The sequence below is a fragment of the Dichotomopilus funicola genome (genome assembly GCF_033296635.1).
Source record: "Dichotomopilus funicola strain CBS 141.50 unplaced genomic scaffold C8A04scaffold_26, whole genome shotgun sequence".
NCBI lineage: Eukaryota > Fungi > Ascomycota > Sordariomycetes > Sordariales > Chaetomiaceae > Dichotomopilus > Dichotomopilus funicola.
In genome coordinates, this window is record NW_026944047.1 from 134,651 (window position 1) to 154,807 (window position 20,157).

Consider the following 20,157-nt stretch of genomic DNA (forward strand, 5'->3'; position numbering starts at 1 on the left):
GGGGGGGGGGGGGGGGGGGGGGGGGGGGGGGAAAAGGAGGGGGGTATTAGGAGAGCTTAGGGGGGGGGTGAGTGGCAAAGATAGACGGAAAGGGTTGAGCATGTACATCACGACATCATGAAGACAGATGTAAGATATGGGAGGAAGGGATGACAGTTCTCGGCGACTATGTATCTTGGCTGTCTAGCGCTGGGAATGAAATGGACAAAACACGCTCAAATTATGCATTATGCACCATCACTCGATGACATCCCACAAGAATCACTCAAAAGATGCTTACTACACAAAATCAAACGTATCCCCCTGATCACCCACCATCTTCCCCACCCTCACCGAACCCACCACCCTCTCCAACTTCAAAACATCATACCTCGAAAACATCACCCTCACCGTCCCCTCCCCATGCGGCACCAACAGCGCCTGCTCACTCGCCTGCAAATACCCCCCCGCAATCTCCCGATAAAACACCGGATTATCCGGCAGACCATAAAACACCACCCTTCTCACGCCGCGTATCGCATACCGCCGGAAATGGTGCGCCCGCTCCGTGTACAGCAACACCTGGTGCCGACCACTGAGGAAATGCGACCGCGCCCGCGACGCCTCGCGCACGTCGGCGTACTCGGAGATGCTCCCGAAGGAGATCCTCTCTACGGCCGGGCTGTTGGCGAAGTAGTTGCGTACGCGGACGAAGTCGAGGTAGGAGGGGATGAAGATTAGCGTGCCGCCGCCGCCGCCGGCATCACCTCCGGTGCTAGTAGACCGTGACTTGCTATTCTTCAAAAGCATCGGTACGATGGCCCGGGTGAAATAGGCGAACCGCGCGTCCGGGTCGGCCGCGATCGAGGGGACGTCAAAGCGGCTGAAGGTCTGGCGGACACGCACCGGGAGATGCTGGATGGCGCCCTGCGGCTCGGGCTGTTGCAGCCGGGCTTTGCCCGCCCAGTTGCGGCAGTGTGTGCGCAGGAGCTCGGCCAGCTCGGGGGTGTGGAACGCGCTGAAGACAGCGGTTTGTCGGAAGAGGGGAGCTTGGTCGTCGAGGTACCAGCTGCGCACACGGCTGAAGTCGCAGCCGTGGGCGTCGCGCGGTTGGATGTTGAGATGCTCCAGGATGAACTCGACGTGTTCCCAGTTTTGCATTAGGAGCGCGTCGGCCTGGTCGATGATTACTAGCTCGATGGAGCTGAGGAAGTCGAAGTCGAGTTGTTTGCCTTTTTCTTTTTCCTCTTCCGATCCCATCGCCATGCGTAGACCCAGCGGGCTGGCGAGGATGATGTCGGAGTTGTAGAACTGGGAGAAGTACTTGATTGTCTTGCGCGTGAACTTCATGCCCAGCCGGAACATGTCGTCGTCGCTGCCGGCGAAGAGATCCCGGAAGTCTTCGGGTTTGTCCTCGGCGAACTTGGTCTGCTTGTCGACGTACCCGTCCTCGAACCGCTTGCGGTTCTCTTGCTGGTCTGGCTCGCAGATTGATACCATCATGTCGACCATTTTGACGCACGAGTTGCGCGTGGGCAGCAGCATCAGCACCTTGGGACGGGTGAACCCTTGGTCGCGCAGCTCCAGATCCTCGCTGCCCTCGTAGCGCGCCAGCCGGGCGTTGTTCTTGACGACTCTGTCGCGGGTTCTGCGTATGTGTTAGCTGGTAGCTGATCGAGCCAAGATAAGGTATGTGGCTAGCTTACTTAAAAATATGGTTGAGAGCATGCAATGAGGCCATCCGCCGAATACTCTGCGCCCCCGCGACTGTCCGGTTGCAGTATAGCAAATCCTGGTAGTTGAACAGCAGCGGCGCTATCGTCTGCTCGACCTGGTCAAACTTGGCATGTTTAGGCTCCATTGCCTCCTGCAACCTCTTCTTGAGCTTGAGGTCCGCGATCCCCGTCACCGGCGCTGGCAGTGACTTCCCCGTGGTATCACCGGTATCCGGTGTGCTCAGGAATACCCTTGTCGAGTCCGTTGCTATCCGCTCCGTGCGCCACTTGCTCTGCTGGATCGCCGTCACCCGCGGTTGCAGCTCTTCGGCCTTTGGATCAGAAAAGTGCATCTCGAACGGGTCAGAGCTGTCCAAGTCATCGTCCACGTCGAACAAGTCTTCCGGTGCCGCATCGTCCGCTTCTTCCTCCAAGTCTTCTACCCGGTCAACATCCCGCTCCACATCAGCATCATCGTTCTCATCTCCATCATCGCCTGCTTGTGACACAGCTTCAGGTTTTGCAGATTCGTTGTCCGCGTGATCGAGCTTCCGCCGTTTTGCTTTCGGCGCGCTCTCCACCAAACTGCGCATCAAACTGGCGTACGGCTGGCCAGCCTTGGCATCCTCCTCATCTTCACTCTCATCGGAATCCACATCCATACCCTCCAATTCGTCCTCAAACGGACTCTGGCCATCACTCTCAGAGTCGGATTCACTATCCGGGTTAGTTTCATCCAATCAATAACCTTCCGAGACAAAGTCCCTCCAAGATAACTCACTCCTTCGAAGCCAGCCGTTTGTCATCAAATCGAGCACTCCGCGGCGGCTGGGCAACACTCCTTGCTCGACCGCGACCTCTTCCTCGAAACGACCCCCGTCCTCTTGATCCTCCACGACTTGGCCCGCCCCTTCCTGATCCTCCACGGAACCCTCCACGGCCCCCGGGGGCCATTGTATTCTGAAAAGGTGTTTGGAGGTGAATATCTGGTGTTGGGTTGGTTGATGGCTCTCGACAGGGTCCGAGAGCTCACATGAAAAAAGTTGTAAGAAATTCGTTGTTCGGGGTTAGGGTGCAGGGAAGACGTTGAAATTTGCAGTCTATGCAACCCTAACCCTGTCTTCTGCAGGGATGACATGGCACACCTGGACTCCCGGACGACTTGTGGAGGAAGGGCTACAGCAAACAACTCTCAACTAACCCAATCTGCTATTCAAAAAACGAAATACCATAATTCTAAGGCCTAATAACCTGCCATCCACTGTTGAACTTGTCGTACTTCGAAGGAAGCGACAGCATTCATGGTGTAATTACGTCAAGCGAATGATGTAACACCAGCAACGACGCGGTTGCTGCGGAACATGGAATCGAAATTCATTTACTAGTCCAACTAGTAAGAGGTGCTCGAAGGTTCAAAACCCAGGCATTAGGGCAAATCTCCCCGTAAAAACAAACACTCAACCGTGATATGTCCTATTGCGACGTCAACTTCAGCCTCGCCTGCAATGGCCAACAACCAATCACCGACCACCCCACCACGACCACACCAAAAACCCCCACCTCACTCGGCAGCCTCGCCCGCCACTTCTTATCGGGGCTTATCTTAGCGCGCACAACCAGGTCCCGCACCCACAGCAAAACCAAAATTCGAGGTCCGACCCTTTGGGTGTGTGAACGAAAAGAAGCGGCTCCGGTTTTGGTTTGCGTTGCGACTATTTTCCCCGAGACTCCGCGAGGGACCTTACCGACCCAAGACGAGACCCCCCCCTCCCCCTGTTCCCACCCCCATCGGTCGCCACTAATTTTCTGCGCCCCGGGGAGTCGACGACAGAGAAAATCCAACCTCAACATCTCACCAAGAGGTCCGTCGGATAACAGTCGTCAATATGGCTGTCGAGCAAGAGAACTTCGTCCACCTCGCGAGGCCGCTGGCGCCAACCAACCTGGGTTTCTCTAGCAGTGCCCCGCTTACCGTCAACATCCAGCCCCAAGTATGTCTGCCACTCCTAAACCGCTATGTTGTTTGTCGCTCCGAAGATCAACAATTACCCCTCCACCTCTCCCTTGTTTGTTGACATATCCACCAATATGGCGTCCCGATTTACCCATATATGGAAGGATACGTATGAACACATCTGGTCATGATACATTAACACATGCCGCTTCCCTTCTCTAGGCAGTCTTCTCCGTCATCGACCATGCCGTCCGCCGCGACACCCGCGACACCCAATCGACACGAGTGATCGGAGCCCTCGTCGGCACCCGCAGCGAAGATGGCAGCGAAGTCGAAGTGCGCAGCACCTTCGCCATCCCGCACACCGAGAACGAAGACCAAGTCGAAGTCGACGTCGAGTACCAAAAGAACATGCTGGCCCTAACCCTCAAAGCCTCCCCGCGCGAGACCCTCCTCGGCTGGTACACCACCTCCCACGAGCTCAACAGCTTCTCCGCGCTCATCCAAAACTTCTTCGCCTCCCCGGAAACCGGCACCGCCCCGCACCCGGCCGTGCACCTGACCATCTCCACGGAACCGGGCGCCTCCATCGAGACCAAAACCTACATCTCCGCCCCCGTCGCCGTCTCCCCCGACCGCGCCTCCGAATCCTGTCTCTTCATCGAGGTCCCCCACAAACTCCTCTTCACCGACGCCGAGCGCGCCGCCCTGGGCACCGCCACCGCAGCCGCCAGCACGGAAACCCGCGCCGCCCCCGTCATCTCCGACATCGAAACCCTCGCGCAGTCGCTCGAGTCCGTCTCCGACCTCCTCGAGCGCGTCTCCTCCTACGTCGGCGAGGTTCTCGACGAAGAACGCGACGGCAACCACGCGCTGGGCCAGTACCTGATGAACGCTCTGTCCCTAGCCCCCAAAGTCGACCCCACCCAAATCGAATCCGACTTCAATAACCACGTCCAGGACGTGCTCATGGTCAGCTACCTGGCCAATACCATCCGCACGCAGATCGATCTGGCCCAGCGCCTGGCTACCGCTCCGCTTGTTGGGGGGGATGGTAAAGAAGGTGGTGATGGGAAGGGTAAGGATGGTGAGGATGGTGGGAAGACGGAGGGCGGTGATCGCCGGGGTGGTGGTGGGAGGGGTGGGAAGCGTGGCGGTCGGGGTGGTGGCCGTGGTGGTGGACAAAGGGGGGAGCCTAGGGAGCCGAGGGAACCGCGGGAGCCGAGGGAGACTGAGTGAATGGGGTTGCTGCGGTAGGGAGATAGAAGCTGTGATTAACTCAAGGGAAGAACCGGTTACGGAGGATAGGCAGGGTTAGAGTGAGTTTGATCGAAAGAAGGTAGTCCACTCCGGCCGGGACAGAACCAGGAGAAGAAGGTGTTGTCTGGAGACTGGCTACGCTGTCTGGAGAGGGAGAGCGGGTTCAGGTTCAAAGTAACCAAAAGTAGAATAGGACGGGAGGGGTTTTCCCAACCACTTTCACCCTTCTATTTGTCACTCTGTCTCTTTAGCGGGTCGGCAAGGAAAAAAGAGAGGTTCTCTGTTTGTTTCTGATCTGTGTCGCCTGTCAGCAGATGTATTCGTTGGTATTCCACATTCTCCGTCCACGCTCTGCCCATCTTATTTCTGTCCGTGTCAATCACTCCAATAAGCAGGTAGCGGCCACGCTAAAACGGTATCCAGCAATGGAAATGAAGAATATTTGACATCTAAACATAAACAACCCCGGCGTTCATTAAACAAGAAGCAGTGACCCGTAACTCTAGAAGGGAAAATATTTTGTTGTAAAGAAGGTTAAATCCGAAAAAACGATAGTAACGAGATCCAAGAGACAGAAAGATGTATAGCCGGACAATATCAAGTCTTAAAAGGAAATTAACCATGATCTATCCAAGACTCCCTTCTCTGGCAAGCTAGACTCGGTGTCTCATTCCATGACTCCTACATTACCACATTGTAAGGAAAGGACATGGAAAATGAGGCTGACTTAGACAAGCAATGGGATGAAGAAATAGTAGACAATGATTAACCCGTGAGGTAATGAATACGAGGTAGCAGACTCCCCGGCAAAAAAAGAAGGGCAGAAAATAACAGGAAAACATAAGTTAGCCAACAATCCTCACAGAACCGTTGATGTTAACCACACGCCTGTACTGTGTGACCTGTAAAAAGGCCTACTACACAACATTTACGAGATCCCACACCAACCAACCCGTATACTTCACAACACAAACATCACGAATCACATCCCTAATCACCCCAACACACCAAATCAATCAATCAAACCCATCCATTGTGTGTCTGTCTCTCTGTGTGTGATTCTATTCTGCACATCTATAACAGCACCCACCTCTGGGCTCCCAGACATCCAGGCTGGAAGCAGATGACCAACGGCCACGGAAGGTTGTCGCGTCAAGTCAAATTGATCAAGAACCCAACCCAATCAGACCAACCAACCATTCCGCCCGCGGGCTTCATCTCCGCCATTTACTTCGACATTAATCCTCCCCTCTCCATTGAACAGCGCTTCATGTGTGTGTGACATGCTGTGCTTTGTTGCGTGATACTGTGTGTGTCATGTCTCATGAAGCTGGTTCCCCTATGTCCTGAGAACCCAACTCTCAACTCACACATGATATGCACCGGCAACAACATACACACACACAGGAAACCGCCCCAGCCTGGCCTGCCCTCTCTGTTTTTATCATCACCGCCGTCAACACCACCACTCTCCCAAATTTTGAGCAGAGCAGTGATGTGTATGCACCCCCCCCGCCTCACTCAACCGTTTGTTTAGACCCCAGAACAAGACAAAACAAAGCACCGCAAAAAAAAAAGGAAGCAAGAAAAAGTGGAAAAAGAAGTGAAAAAAAAAAGACACGTTGACGTCTCCAAGTCGTACCAACAACCCCCAAGTCACCAAGTCACCAAGCACAACCCACCTAAACTCGCTCCACCCGCCATGCCTCGCCTCGCCATGCCTGACCGGCCGACTGACTCCCAGAACGCCTCTGTGGATGATAATCACGATGATGATGATGATGATATGCTTGATGTATGCATTGTGCGCGCGCGCGCCCGTCTTCAATTCACCCAGACAACAACAAATCGACCAAGTCACCAACCAACCAGCCCGCCCCATGTTTTGACGCCTCTTTGAACTCGAATGTATCCGTTTTGACTCCCGTTTTGATGCTCTCTGTAAATGTTCGCTCCCCCCTTTTCTTTATGCCGCATGCGTAGTGTGTGTTATGTGGAAGGCTTCTGCGGCAATGTGGCGGGGTTGCCGTAGTTCGGAAGGTGGGTGAAGGTTTGGCCAGGCCCGGGTGGAGGAGGGCCAGCGGCCTTGTGGTTGGGGATGTGCATGGCAGGACCGCTGGGAGGTGGGATATGCTGGGGAGCGTGAGGCGGAGGGGGTGCCTGCTGTTGCACCGGGTGGTATGGCGGCATGGAGTTGTTTGAGCTTTGTCTCGACATCATGTAGGGCCCGGGCGGTGGCACACCATATCCCGGCTGAGGCAGTGGCTGCTGGAACCCGCTGTAACTCATATGCGGTGAATGGAATCGGGGGCTGCCGTGCTGAGAACCAGACCCTCCATAAGAGCCGGGCACGTGCGGTGGCGGTGGTGGTTGCAAAGGAAGCCCATTGCCCCCTGGGACAAAAGACTGTGTTTTTGGGTTGAACGCCTGCCGGTTGTAGCTGCCCGGGATAGGGTGCTGGCTCTTCGGATCGCTAGGGTTGACGTTTGCGGGAAGCTGCCCATAAGCATACGGGATGCCCGAAGGCGGCACTGGACTGGATCGAGGCGGGTAAGCGTTCTGGGTGTAGCCCTGCGCCGGCCATGAGGGCTGAGCGATGCTTGGCGCTGGGCTCCCGTACGGCCCAGCCGCGATGGGCGGGTTCGGGTTTGGCGGCGGCGGCGGCCGGTATCCCTGCTGCGGGGGCGGGACGGGCTGTGGCACAGCTGAGGGCATGGGTGGTGTCCCGTACTGTAGTCAAGACAAGTTAACAAAAAGGTACAATCAGCGAGACAAAAGAGGCATGCTTACACTTGGCACAGTAGTGTATTGCCCGTTGAAGCTGTTACTGGGCACCATCTGCGGTGCATACGGCTGAGTAGGGGCGTACATCGGCTGGGTAGTACTTGGGTATGGTTGCTGCTGGTATTGACCGGTGAATGGGGCGGCGGTAACCGGATAGTATTGAGGCGCAGAGGCGCCCCAGTTCGGGTGCTGCGGACCGCACCAAGCGACATACTGAGACCGAGACTCGAAGCTCTCGTCGTCCCGGCGCTTCGGTTTCTTCTTACCGCTGTTCGGCCTGTCTTTTCCAGAAACCGAACTAGCACGTGAGACACCGTTGCTCTCTTCACCATCTGTCCAAGATCGTTAGAACCGGTTAAGAATGGGAAGCACGAAATGGTAAACTCTTACCCTGGGCGGCACTCTCTGCTTTCTCCACACTTCCAAAGATACGAAGTCGGGCTTTGTTGTATGCTTCCTCACGCTCTTCTCGGGTCATCCTAGGTTAGACGTTAGCATGGGAGGAATTAAACAAGGAGCACATGCTGTGCATGTTCAAATTCTCACTTTTCCTTGGTTGGGGCGGTCTTGTCTTTGGAATCACTGCCCGCTTCAGATGTGGGTTTTGACGGGCTAGCACTGGCAGGACCTAATTCACCATCCTCGCCTCGGCGCATGATCTTTCTCGGTAGAACGACAGGGGCAGGCGAGCTGCTGCTCGGGGTGCTAGTCGCAATGCTCGACAGCGACGGGGGTATCCGGCAAAAAGGGGTCCGGAAAATACGAACAGCTCCCGCAGCTGCCTCATAGGAGTGCGTCATGTGGTAATAGTCGGCCAGTCTGTGCGTCAGCATTCTACAAAAGGAGTTGCTGGGGGGCAAGTCCATGTACGGCTCCCTACAAAAGCATTAGCGACTCATATTGCAAATGAGAAGAAAAGTATGCTACAGAGCGTGAAGGGGAAAGAAGGGAACGCACTTCGAGTCCTGTACAAATTCAATGACTTGCTGCTCCAGTCTCAGCAGAAAGATACGATCCTTGGGCGACTGCATTGCTTCGAGCAACTTCTCATCTGGAGTTTGACTGTAGAAGGCGTTGGGCGCCAGAGCATCTGGAGGTGCAGTACCCCCAACAAGCGACACCTTCGGGTCTGCTGGCACTTGCTTGTCGGAACTTCCGCTCTGTGGTGTGGTGGGGCCCTGGTTCTTCGTCCCAGCCAAGGGATGGAGTGCGGGAAGGACGCGAGGGGGCATATCCCCAATCTGAATACGCTGGATGCGAGCGGCGACATCAGAGCCCATGCGGGAACTAGCCATGTACGAGCCGCGAATGGAAAAGGCGTCGTCGTCCTCCGCAGCAGCCTTGACGCTGGCACTGTCGTCCGGGCGGAGCGATTCCTTCTCGTCCAGCGCAAACGTCGTGCCCGAGGTGATGCTCTTGCCATCGAGGCTCGGAGGCTTAGTCCCTAGCTCGGAATTTGAGTCGGCTCGCTGGGATGTGTCGTCGGACGGCGTCTGGCTGGCGCTGGCTTTGCTTGACCCCCCGGGGATTCCGCCTAACGATCCGTTGACGACAAGATTGAGGGAGGGCGATTTCGCTTCTAGCTTGAGGTCCTTTAACCCCGCGACGAGTTTAGCGTCGGCGGGCTGCTCGTTGCTGGCGGCCATCGGTTGTGCATTGGAGGAAGAAATTGTGGCATTCGGGACACCTGTTAGCGGAGTAGAGGAGACGACGGCAGGCGCGGTCGCAGAGGCGGGGCCGTCTCTCCTGTCTCTAACCGGGGCCGTTTCGGTAGTTCTCGCGATATGGGCAGCCGATTTGGCGCTCTTCGTAGTTGATGTAGCAGCAATCTAGAAGAGGGGAGGAAAGACGAGAAGAGCGAGAATGTTAGCGAACGTGTATCGGGAAGGTAGCATACAAGTGTAAACGCCCGATCACCACCACAAAACATACCCTTGCAAACGACATCTTCCCAGTATCGCTCGCCATAGTGGGAGCGGCCGCCATCGCTCGGGACCGACGGACGGGGGAAGTCACCGGGGAGACCGGTTATTGATATACGACGGAAAGGTGGGCAGCGACGTCGAGCCTTGAGGGCAAAAAACACACGGCGTCGGCTCGAAAGGAAGTGGCCGTGCGAACCGTGGGCGTGGGAGATGTGCCGGTCAATTTCAGGCCCGGGCCGGGAGAGGGGCGCAGGACAACGGATCCGACAAGAAATCAGGAAATGAAACGGAGCAGGGCTGTCCAGACCGAAGGCAGAGCGCAGGCAATCATCGTGCGGGGGGCAGTTGGATGCAAAGTTGGGCGGGTTCGGCAGTGTCCCAAGTGTGACGATTTGCGGATGTCGGTGCGAAAGGGGCGGAGGTTGTGGTGCGAGTGCCGTCGAAGCTGTGTAGGTCGTCCGTTGCGATGCTTGCCCGGTCTGTGGGAGGACGATGCAGGTGTGCAGGTGGATTTGAGACTTCGGGTAGTGCACAAGATCGCAAACTCCAGTGTTAAGGCACGCTTGGCCGCGGCCGTCGAGGTTCGGGCGAGGGCTTTGCGGTTCCAGACAGTCTGTGCTTCGTCCGGGAAGCCGACCACCACAATTGGGGCGGTTGAAGATGAGGAGGGGGGTTGTGCGATGTCCAACGATGGAGGAGTTGCACAAGGGGGATTTCGAGCCAGGAGCAACCAAGAGGAGGCTGCTGTGGTCCCTCCCGCTGGCTTACCAGGTAACCCACGCTGGGAGGGAGGCCTGAAGACGGCCCGCCCGGCTTGAATCAGCCGGGGACCCACTTCTGCTGAACATCACGCAGCTCTCCAAGCTGACTTGCCCTGAACGAAATGAGGTGGTTTACTTTACAAAATCGTCCTTGGACGCACACGATTCGAATTCAACAGGGTAAATTGAGGGCTTCCATGGGCTGGAGTTTCTCCCACCGGGCTCGACAATTGACATCATCCCTCCAGTCAACGTCCACCAATCTGCGGCCAACGCAGAGCTGGCCATCCGGTTGTTATGACCTTCCCAAACAAAGAAAACGAGTAACTAGTGATAGACATTGTAATGTTATGGTCATGCGAGTTGGACAACACGCCTCAAAAGCCTACCGGAACCAGAACCAGTTCCAGGTTCTTCAGCTTTCCGATCTTGTTGATGTCAGGCTTTAGGACCGCTGGGGTTGTTACACGTGCGGCCAGGGAAAGAGAGAAAGAGGATGCAACATAATCACATAATTATTGCTTGCTGGTTGCCTTGAACCTTGGAAGTTCTCGAGCTTCAACCTTGGCAGAGCAGGTAACACAGCCTGCGACTCGAGCGGTTCGAGTTCACTGTGTACCCCTGCCGCATTAGAGATCAACGGGGAGATAGAGGGCCTTTCAAGGTGAAGGAGTGAAGAAACGCCTGGTGAGACAAGGCGCATTAGGGAATCCCATCGACAAAAGCAAGGGTGTGGGGGAAGAGATGTCCGTGCCCAGTTTCCAAGGTGGGCCTTCTCGCGCGACAGGCTGAATTCTGCCGCGGAGAAAAAAAAGGCGGTGACAAATGCCCTTTCAATTGCCGAAGTCTCGTGCCTGCGAAAAGATTGGGTAATCGGTAAGACGGTGTATTGTACGCGATTCTGACATCTCATCGTGATTACACCAACTTGGACTCAACCATCTTCAACAACCGGAATCTATCTTCGTCAGCCCCGGATTTTACATCACCACGAGCATAATCCATTATTGAATGGTGGGAAAGATTACTTAGCACAATCTCGGTTCATTCGAAAGTTACCAATACTTTGAAGTATCCCGACTCGCCAACCACAACTTCAATCAAGCAGCGAGAGTGGTCAACAGCTCTCATTTTACGACTCACCACTCATTGATTGGTGAGATTACGGACCGATACCAAAGCCGACGTGTTGCTATCCATTCTACACCCGGAACTTGAAATGCAGCCTTACCGCCGCGGGCCGTTCAAGGCAACGCCTGCAAATGTTCAATGTCAAAAATGCCTGAAACGAGATATGTACCCCATTCCATCATCCAACCCGGTTTCGCTCCTATTCTGACTTGCGCAGAACGCCACTACTCGTACGAATGCAAATCCGCGCCCCAAGAGCGGCCATACATCGCCCGGCCATCCCGCACTCAGCAGCTATCTAACCCCAAGCTGCTCCCAAAACTGGCAAGCGATACGCCCAATTTCTTGCAAGAGAAGTAAGTCAGCGGCCATCTGCCCAGCACCCTTTTGTATCATGCTGATACCGTCAATTAGGGAGGGCGTAGCCGACCAAGAGCTAGCCAAGCGAGAGGCCGAAAGGGCGCGCCAACGACAGCGCGAAGAGGACGACGATGCCGCGTTGAGGGAGGCCTCGCCTGCTCGGCGGGACCAAGGACGCAGGTCCCCATCCTACGACTCCGTCTCCAGCATCTCTACGCGGTCACCGTCTCCCGTGCCCCAGCGACGAAGCCACAGTCCCAGCCGCAGGGGCAAGCAGCGGGACTCGCGCAGCCCTTCACCTCGGCTTTCCTCACACCGCGGGCGTGGACGCGAACCATCCTACGACTCGGATGACCGGTATTCTCGCGGGCCGTCAGAGAGCCCGGAGCGCGGCTACCCAGCTCGGAATTCACGACCGCCACGATCCCTTTCTCCACGACGCTCTCCGTCTCCTCGGCGGGATTATGGCGGGCGCAGTCGTAGGGATACGCGGTCGAGGCGGGATTACTCCAGATCTAGGTCTCCTGTGGCGCGGGATGATAGAGGGGGCAGGGAAGGGGATAGACACGGGGCAGGTCGTTACCGGGAGAGGGACGACGAGGGCTATCAGGGCAGGAGGAGGAGCCCATCACCAGTCCCGGCACCGCCCCGGCGACCATCGCCTCCACGGGAGAGGAGCCTGAGCCCATTTAGCAAGCGCCTGGCGTTGACGCAGTCTATGAATATGGGGAGGTGAGAGGGGAGACGGGAGTGAGGAATTGGGGTATCATATATGCCGTACTCTTTCTAGGACCAATTTATAACCACACCCAGAACGTGTTGTGGTAGAAGAACAAACAACAGAGACCGGTTCTCGAAATACAATCCCATTGAAAGCGCCAAATCCATGCAGCCCCATCCTAATTAACCCCACCCATCGTATTTTTACGCTCCCATCCATCAAGCCATCCCAAACTCCTCCGCCTCAGCTTCTCTCTCCCTCCGATTCTCCTCCTCCTCCTCCCTCTCCCTCAACCGCGCCCCTTCCACAATCGCCGTCCCATCCAACATCCCATCAGCCCCGGCATCCCCATCCTGCCCATCCAACCTCCGCGATGACGATGACGATGACGCCGCCGCCGCCGCACTAGAAGAACCACCAGCCCCAGCACCCTCCGCAACAGCCTTCTTCTCAGCCAAGCGCTCCCTCACCAGAGCCGCAATCGCATTCTCCGTCCTCACATTCAACACCTCCATACGCGCGTTCAACTCCCGCTTGAGATCCCAATTCGGTTTTTTGGGCTGCAGCTTGAACAAGTCAATCGCAGCAGCGGCAGCAGTCCCAGAACCAGTCCCAGTCCCCGTATCATCCCCACCCTCGTCGGCGGCCCGCTGCCGCCGCGATTCCTCTTCTAGTTCCTGCGCTTGTTGCTCGAGGGTCGGACGCGCGAGGTTGAGTGTGGGCGGGGCTTCGAAACCGAGTTTGGGGCCTTTGGTTTCGGCGTCGTAGTTGCGGCCGGAGAGGTGCAGGCGGGCTACGTCTTGGGTTGGGGGGGTGGGGGCGGGGGCATTTTGTTGAGATAGGGGTTGGTTTGTGGTGTCTTGGATTGTGGTTGTTGTTGTTGTTGTTTCTGTTGCCGGGTCTGTGTCGTCGCGGTCGTCGGCTTCGGGCTCGGTGGGTTGTTTGCGCTTGAGGGATTTGAGTTTGGCCAGACGCGCTTTGCGGTCGTCGGAGGCGGCGCTGAGGGTCGCGTGGGAAGACATTTTTGGTGATGTTGCGGTGTGTTGTTGGAGTGGTCGTTGGTTGTCGCGTGGAGGTTGAAATGGAAGAGAGAGCTGTATGGTGTCTGGTAATTATGGAATGGAATACGCATTGGTACACATTACTGTTCGGTAATAAATATTATGGAGCGTCTTCTTGGTCGTGGACCCTTGCATACCCCACTATTCCCTCTCAGTCGCCTCCCGGGTAGAATTCAAATACACGATATTACCTCCCGAGAAATAAATTCGAGACCCTTTCCGCGACGAATTTTCGCCTGAACGACGACGAACACGACGATACCACAACTACAACCCCGGACCCCAGCCCGCCTTTGGCTCGCCCCCGATATACCGCGCAAGCTGGCTTGCACAACGCAGTCGACCAGCCGCTCCGCGGCGAGCGGCATGAAGCCGTAATGCTAGTACGCCGTCTCAAAGTGCTGTCGGCGGGGTCTGCGCCAGCACGATGGGCGGAACATGTAGCAAGTCTTCCGGCACCGGCCAGTCTGCCACCACCCAGTCCGCCACACCGGTCGTCCAAGCTCACTCCCCGCCAGCTAAGAAGGGCACAATGGCTACGGAACTCCAAACGCGTACCCGTCATTCGGCCCATACCGCCAGGGAACAGGGACTGGTCGGGGTCTCGTTACCGTGCCCATCGTCTTCCCGACCCTGACGCAACTGCCAAGGCGCCCGCATGGCGGTTCCCGCCGCCCAGGACACGCTTTCAAGAGCACTATATTGCGCTGGCGCGCCTCGAAAGGGTGCTCAAAGTTCCATTCGCCCAAATTCTCGACGGGTACTGGATGTGGGACAAAGGGGTGCGGGCTCTGTTTCGCAAGCTGGACGGCCACCATGACGATCCTCTACCCCCAGCGGAGCATGCTACGGCTCATTATGAAGCTCTTCGCCTGTTCGAGGACCCTAAGGAGATGTATCTGGCTTGGAAACAACTTAAACAGAGGACAAACCGGTGGAGAGGTTGGATGGAGATAATGCTGCTAGTCATGAACAAATACCCCGAGAAGACCGGGCTCATGCTCGAAGGACTACACGAGCCTATCGGCCCGCCAGTCTGGGGGGTTGCCGATGTTTTTACCTTCCTCGTTCGCTGGTCAACCGATCAGCAACAGCAAGAGAGCCAGCTTCCACGGCTGCTGCTCTTCCTACTACAAAACTCCGCGAGGAAGCGCTACCAGTTCCCACAGTGGACGATCGGCACGACCGTGTCGCTATGCGAGTCCGACGCCGCGGCCAGGATCTACGCGGCCCTCCTTAAGTACGGCCATCCTCTGCACCTCAACACGAAGCTCAAGATCGCCGGCCGCCTGGCAGGCGTTACCAAGTACAAGCTGCCCGTGCTCCGGATTCTTGAGGACGTGGTCGCGAACGACCCAGGCATCGAGATGGGCGACCGCCGCGCGGCCGCCCTGTCCACCGCGCTCCTCACGCTACCCGCTGAGTGGAAGGAAAGGCGCGGGTCGCCGACCGACGTCAACGTCGTCACCGAGGCCTTCGACCGCATCGTGCGCCTCGACTTCCGCCAGAACCTGGTGACCTACACGGCCATGATCAAGGCCCTGTGCGAGGCCAACCGGCTCGAGGTCGCGTGGCGGGTGTACGATGTCTTGCGCGATCAGGGAATCCAGCCTGATGCCGTGCTTATCTCGACTCTGCTCAACGGATCGACGTCCATGGCCAGCCTGGAATCGGTCACCCGGCTGGTGCGCGAGACCGAGCTAAAGGTTCTGCGGCAGCCATCCATTGGGAAAGGCGTGGTGTATGCCGTCTTGCTCGCCGTCACGAACGAGGCAGTGTATGCCAAGCCCGCCGGGACAAAGGTCGTTCAGCTCCCGGCCTTCTACCCGACGCTGCAGGTCTATGCCAGACTATTCGACCTGGCGCCCCTGCAGACGCTTATCCCTATCGATCTGCAAAGAGTGCTCGACGGAACGGAGCCAACAATACCTCCGCCCGCGCCCGTATCTGAGGAAGAGGGAGAACAAGGCTGGGCCTGGCAACGAAAACTCCCGAATCTGCTCGACGCATTGCCCCCCACGTCCCCCAAGCATCTAATAGAACCAAGCAACGCGACGTTGGGCTTGATGGTATCGGGCTATCTCAAGACCGTCACTGCTTCGGGCCCTGTCATGGCGCTCTTTACCCACTTTCGAACCCTGGTCAAGAACCGAGACCCCGTTGCCATTGAAGTCTTGAGTTCGGGGTCGCTTCTTTACGACGCTGTTCTCACTGTTCTAGCCCTGCACCCCGACATGCTGCCTACAGTGGTGGACATTATAAATACCATGATCGAGGAAGCCGCAGGCTCTGTCGAGACCTTAGTCGAGGACGACGTTGGCTCGGCTGACGTTATGACCGAGGAGGTCGGTGGCTCTTCAGCCGACGCCCAGGAGGACGTCTCCAACGAGCAGGCCGTCCCCTATGAACAGGACCTCCCCAACGACAGTGAGACGAACAACACCCCCCACGAAGCCGACGTCAGCTCGGCAGCCACGGTCGCACCAACACCCACCTTCCACCCTCCGCCCAGTGTCAAAACCTGGACAACCCTCCTCCGCGCCTTCGCCCGCTACCGCGGCCCATCCGAAGCAGCCCGCGTCATCTCCGCCATGCGCCAACACGGCGTCGAGCCCAACGACATCACCTGGACGACCCTACTTCTCGGCTACGCCCGCTCCCAGCGCACGTCCGAGGTCATGGCCGTTCTCAACGAGTTCGACAAGGCCGGCTGGGCCCCTGGCGCCTACCTCGTGCGTGCTGTCTCGCGGCTGCAGAACCCGCAGCCTGTTTTGGAACGTCTTGAGGAGCGCAGCGCTATGCGTGAGGATGAGCGGTGGCGCGAGATTCATGAGATTCTGGATGAGCTTGCTGTTCCTCCGAGGGTGGAAAGGGTGTCTAAGGAGGAAAAGGTCACTAGTGCCCAGTTGTTGGCGGCTTCGTCGACGCCGTTGACGTCGTCGGTTGAGGAACCAGACATCCCTTCTACCTCGCAGACTGAGCCAATCCCTAAGACCAATTTCGACGTCGAGGGCCAGACCCAGGACGAACCCAGGCTCGAAAGCATCGACCAGCCCCTGCAGACTCCCCCAATACAGGAGATTTCCAACTCCGACCACACCATTGACGACGCTTCATTCACCTCCCCAACCACCACCAAAACCACGTCCCCAGCACCCACCACCACCACCACTCCTACTACTATTACTACTACAACCCCCACCCCCCGACCAACCTCCAACCTAAACACCGACAACCCCTTTCCCAAAGACCGCAAGAGTTTCTACGAGGACCTATACGAAGAATACAGCCAAATCAGCGAAGACTGGGAAGCATACACCGCCTCCTTAAACCCCTCAGCCCAAGCCAAGCCCGAGCCACCAGGACTACCGCCCGTGCTTGACATCGAGACCAAACCAAAGCCAACCCGGACGCCAGAACCCCCAGCAGCCCCAATAGCCCCAGCAGCCCCAGCAGCTCCAACAGCCCCAGCAGCTCCAACAGCCCCAGCAGCCCCAGCAGCCACACCAACAACAACAACAGCAGCAGCCCCTCGAAGAAAAAAGATAACAAAGAAAGAACGGAAAGAACTCGAACGAGGTGGCAGGGCAGACACAGATGAGGATATCCTGGATTATCTGACGGCGTATCACAGGCCAAACAAGAATCTGGAACCGAGGAAGACAACGACGGGTAATGGGGAGCGACGTGGGAGGGATGATAGTAGGGATGAGGAAGTAAACCATCAGGCTGGAAGGAGTGGGAGAGGTGGACAGGGGGGAGAAAAGACCCGCGGAGGGCGGCGGGGGTGAATTATAACATACAATGACACGACAACAAGATAATAGAACGAGAGCGAGCGGGAAAGAGAAAGAGAGATGGGAAAGCCAACAGCAGAGAGGGGGCGGTACGAAATGACGTATCAACTGAATAACAACACCACGAACGGGCAACGGAACGACATAAAACGAACGATAGAACAGGGTCAAATGGCAAGGGCGGAAAGGGAAAAGGGAAAGAAAGGGAGGGGAAGGTCAAAACACTCGGTACATAAACACATCGCAATCGCAATACCCCGGCATCGAAATCTAGACGGGACATCCAGACATGTATTATTTCACATTATTGTACTATTACACTACCTACCTCTACTATATACACTGTACCATACATCATCATTCTGGATAATACCACACCCAATCGACGGCAAAGTTTCTCCTATTGTTCGTCCATTCATTGTTTTCAAGCACAATACATTTTACACTCTCCCTCCTATAGGACACCCCGCAAGTCCTCGATGCCGTTGAATCTCTCGTATTACCCACGGTTCATATCTACCAAACAAACAACCCCCAACTTATTCGGTAGCTCTCAACCCAACACCTCTCCGAAAAAAGCCACCCAAATAACTACTACAAAACCCAACCTTCCAACCCTTCTCATTTCTGCATATTAATTCCACTTCATTATCAATTATGGCCAAGTCAGTCATCCTCCAAACCACATCACATCCACCCGTACGCCCTTACTCTCATATCCAACCCCCCATCTGCCTCTCCGTCTCCTCCGGGCTAGGCGACAAAAACTCATCAATCTCCGACAGCTTCTCCTCCGCCGTCATCCGTCGCTGGGGAGTATTCGGTTGGTAACCCACCGATGTCGACTCGACTTCCATCTCCGCCACCAATCCCGTCGATGCCGTCGACATACCCATAGCCGAGTCCGCACGGGTGGAGCGTGTCGCTGCCGAGCTGGTTTGGCTACCGTGGTGGTCATGTCCGTATTGGGGAGTTTGTTGGAGGTACTGGTGGGCGCTCGGCCCCCTACTGTGTCCTTCGCTGTGTCCTTCGCTGTGGCCGATGCTGCGTTCGCTACCCTGCGTGCCAGCCGTGCTGCAGATGGAGGCCGAGAACGAAGCCTCGGACGTGTTAGACCGGGAAATGTGCGGTTGGTGCCTGTTTCTGCGGTGGTTGATGCGAGCGGATGAGGGGGGGTAATCTGTGAATGATCCTCCCATGGGCGTCGGGACTGGGCTGGGGAGAGCGGATGGTGCCCGGAGAGAAGGCGAGGGGTTGGTGGATGACGGGGTGCGCCACGTTGGTGGTCGAACCCAGCGTCCATTGCCGCTGCCGCCGCTGCTGGGGTTTCGCGAATGGCTGGGTGCGATGGGCGGCGTGGGTAGTGGGCGCCGGATGGGTGGTAGACCAGAGAGGTCGGGCTCATGATAGAGAAAATAGTCGGGGTCTAAGCATTTCGGCGTGGAGGTGCTTAGGTCCAGTGACGGAGGCGGAGGTCGCTCGGGAAATGGCAGAAGCTGTTCCGGTCCCGAACTGAGGCTGTAGGAACCTAATGTGCCACATATAGGAGTCAGTGGATCCAAGATGAATCCCTCGCTATCCTCTCCCTTCGTTACAACAGCGTCCTCGACGGCCTCAATCTTCCCGAGCCCTTCGCCGTATATCTCCTCATCGTCAATCCACAGCTGTTTCCGCACATAGTTCCACAACTCGGCCACCTCTTTCGGGTCCCGTATCTCCGACTCTGGCGTTGTTATCGATTCTGATGTTCCTTGTAAAGTAAGGCCGCTTGTCGTGCTTTCCAGATGCTGTACTGGCGCCGACGCAACCTGCTTCTGTGACAAGGGCCCTTTGTTTACCTCCTGTTCATGCCCACCATCATGTTTCTCTGATCCCCTATCATCTTTTGTCACCTCCCCGACCTCTTCCTTCGCCTCAATTCGGCGAACCTTAGTTTCGGTGTTGTTCTCGAGCTTCTCGTCCAAGCATCGTCCCAGTGGTCTGTTGTTGAAGTAGGATTTGTGCCCCAACAGCGTCAACGAGTAATCCTCAACTTGGTATTCGGTCTGTTGCGAAGTTGAAATTGGTGTTATCTTGCGAGAAGGCGGCTTTTGTTCCTTCTCCGAAGCTTGGTGTGTCGGGCTTGGTACTGACTTGACGGCTTTGTGGTCGGTTTCCTGGTCGTCTTTCCCACGACCACCTGCTTTTCTTGTGGTTGCCACTGGTCCACTCGATGCTGGGCTCTGTGAGGTGGCTGCCGAGTTCTCGAACAGAGTAACTATGGATCGCACCGAGCGATCGGCTGTGTTCCTTCCTGACCCCATCCCTCTTCTGGCGAGATTTGATGAGAAACTTGCGGGGAGTGCGCGCCTTTCGATTTTTCTGTCGAGGATGCCGCTGGAACCTGTCGTGGGTCCCTTCTCCCCGGTTCTGTCTGAATCCGGCGTGTTATCGGCCATAGCGGACCTACATCTAAGATATCAGATGTGAATGGCCGGGCCGAAGTGGCCCGAAGTTGCGAGTCTGAAGGTTTCCGGAAGGTGCTAGGCAGAAGGTGATGGTGTGGAAAGAGAATGCGCGCCTTCCGCAAAGTTTCTGATCGAGTTTACCACCACGATCTCAACAGGAAGGCACGACTTAGTCCGAAGCCTAACACAAAATAACAAATTGGAAATTGCCAGCGCTGTTCAAAATCCCAATTCACTCAATCTTTTGCTCTTTGACTACCTC

The 20,157-nt window shown here is 56.4% G+C and overlaps 7 protein-coding genes across 7 annotated transcripts; 3 read left to right on the plus strand and 4 right to left on the minus strand.

The window, feature by feature from the left end:
- Window positions 1-279: 279 nt before the first annotated feature.
- C8A04DRAFT_36832 (uncharacterized protein) lies at window positions 280-2,648 on the minus strand (the record flags this gene model as incomplete). The annotated part of the gene is made up of 3 exons (XM_062783669.1): window positions 280-1,573; window positions 1,686-2,411; window positions 2,476-2,648. 3 exons carry the CDS (start codon window positions 2,646-2,648, stop codon window positions 280-282), a joined length of 2,193 nt encoding a protein of 730 aa, XP_062637551.1.
- Window positions 2,649-3,580: 932 nt separating this feature from the next.
- On the plus strand, window positions 3,581-4,887 carry C8A04DRAFT_11744 (uncharacterized protein; the record flags this gene model as incomplete). Its single annotated transcript, XM_062777080.1, has 2 exons — window positions 3,581-3,685; window positions 3,871-4,887. 2 exons carry the CDS (start codon window positions 3,581-3,583, stop codon window positions 4,885-4,887), a joined length of 1,122 nt encoding a protein of 373 aa, XP_062637552.1.
- Window positions 4,888-6,897: 2,010 nt separating this feature from the next.
- Window positions 6,898-9,678, minus strand: C8A04DRAFT_36834 (uncharacterized protein; the record flags this gene model as incomplete). The annotated part of the gene is made up of 6 exons (XM_062783670.1): window positions 6,898-7,638; window positions 7,699-8,024; window positions 8,083-8,171; window positions 8,239-8,568; window positions 8,650-9,521; window positions 9,625-9,678. The coding sequence occupies 6 exons, from the start codon at window positions 9,676-9,678 to the stop codon at window positions 6,898-6,900; spliced, it is 2,412 nt and encodes an 803-aa protein (XP_062637553.1).
- Window positions 9,679-11,656: 1,978 nt separating this feature from the next.
- On the plus strand, window positions 11,657-12,605 carry C8A04DRAFT_28085 (uncharacterized protein; the record flags this gene model as incomplete). The annotated part of the gene is made up of 2 exons (XM_062780513.1): window positions 11,657-11,865; window positions 11,924-12,605. 2 exons carry the CDS (start codon window positions 11,657-11,659, stop codon window positions 12,603-12,605), a joined length of 891 nt encoding a protein of 296 aa, XP_062637554.1.
- A 203-nt stretch (window positions 12,606-12,808) lies between these two features.
- Window positions 12,809-13,612, minus strand: C8A04DRAFT_28086 (cwf18 pre-mRNA splicing factor-domain-containing protein; the record flags this gene model as incomplete). The annotated part of the gene is made up of 1 exon (XM_062780514.1): window positions 12,809-13,612. The coding sequence occupies one exon, from the start codon at window positions 13,610-13,612 to the stop codon at window positions 12,809-12,811; it is 804 nt and encodes a 267-aa protein (XP_062637555.1).
- Window positions 13,613-14,418: 806 nt separating this feature from the next.
- Window positions 14,419-16,485, plus strand: C8A04DRAFT_11711 (uncharacterized protein; the record flags this gene model as incomplete). The annotated part of the gene is made up of 1 exon (XM_062777071.1): window positions 14,419-16,485. A coding segment is annotated over one exon (2,067 nt), but the record flags the coding sequence as incomplete, so codon positions are not given.
- Window positions 16,486-18,161: 1,676 nt separating this feature from the next.
- On the minus strand, window positions 18,162-19,886 carry C8A04DRAFT_28088 (uncharacterized protein; the record flags this gene model as incomplete). The annotated part of the gene is made up of 1 exon (XM_062780515.1): window positions 18,162-19,886. The coding sequence occupies one exon, from the start codon at window positions 19,884-19,886 to the stop codon at window positions 18,162-18,164; it is 1,725 nt and encodes a 574-aa protein (XP_062637557.1).
- Between the last annotated feature and the right edge of the window lie 271 nt (window positions 19,887-20,157).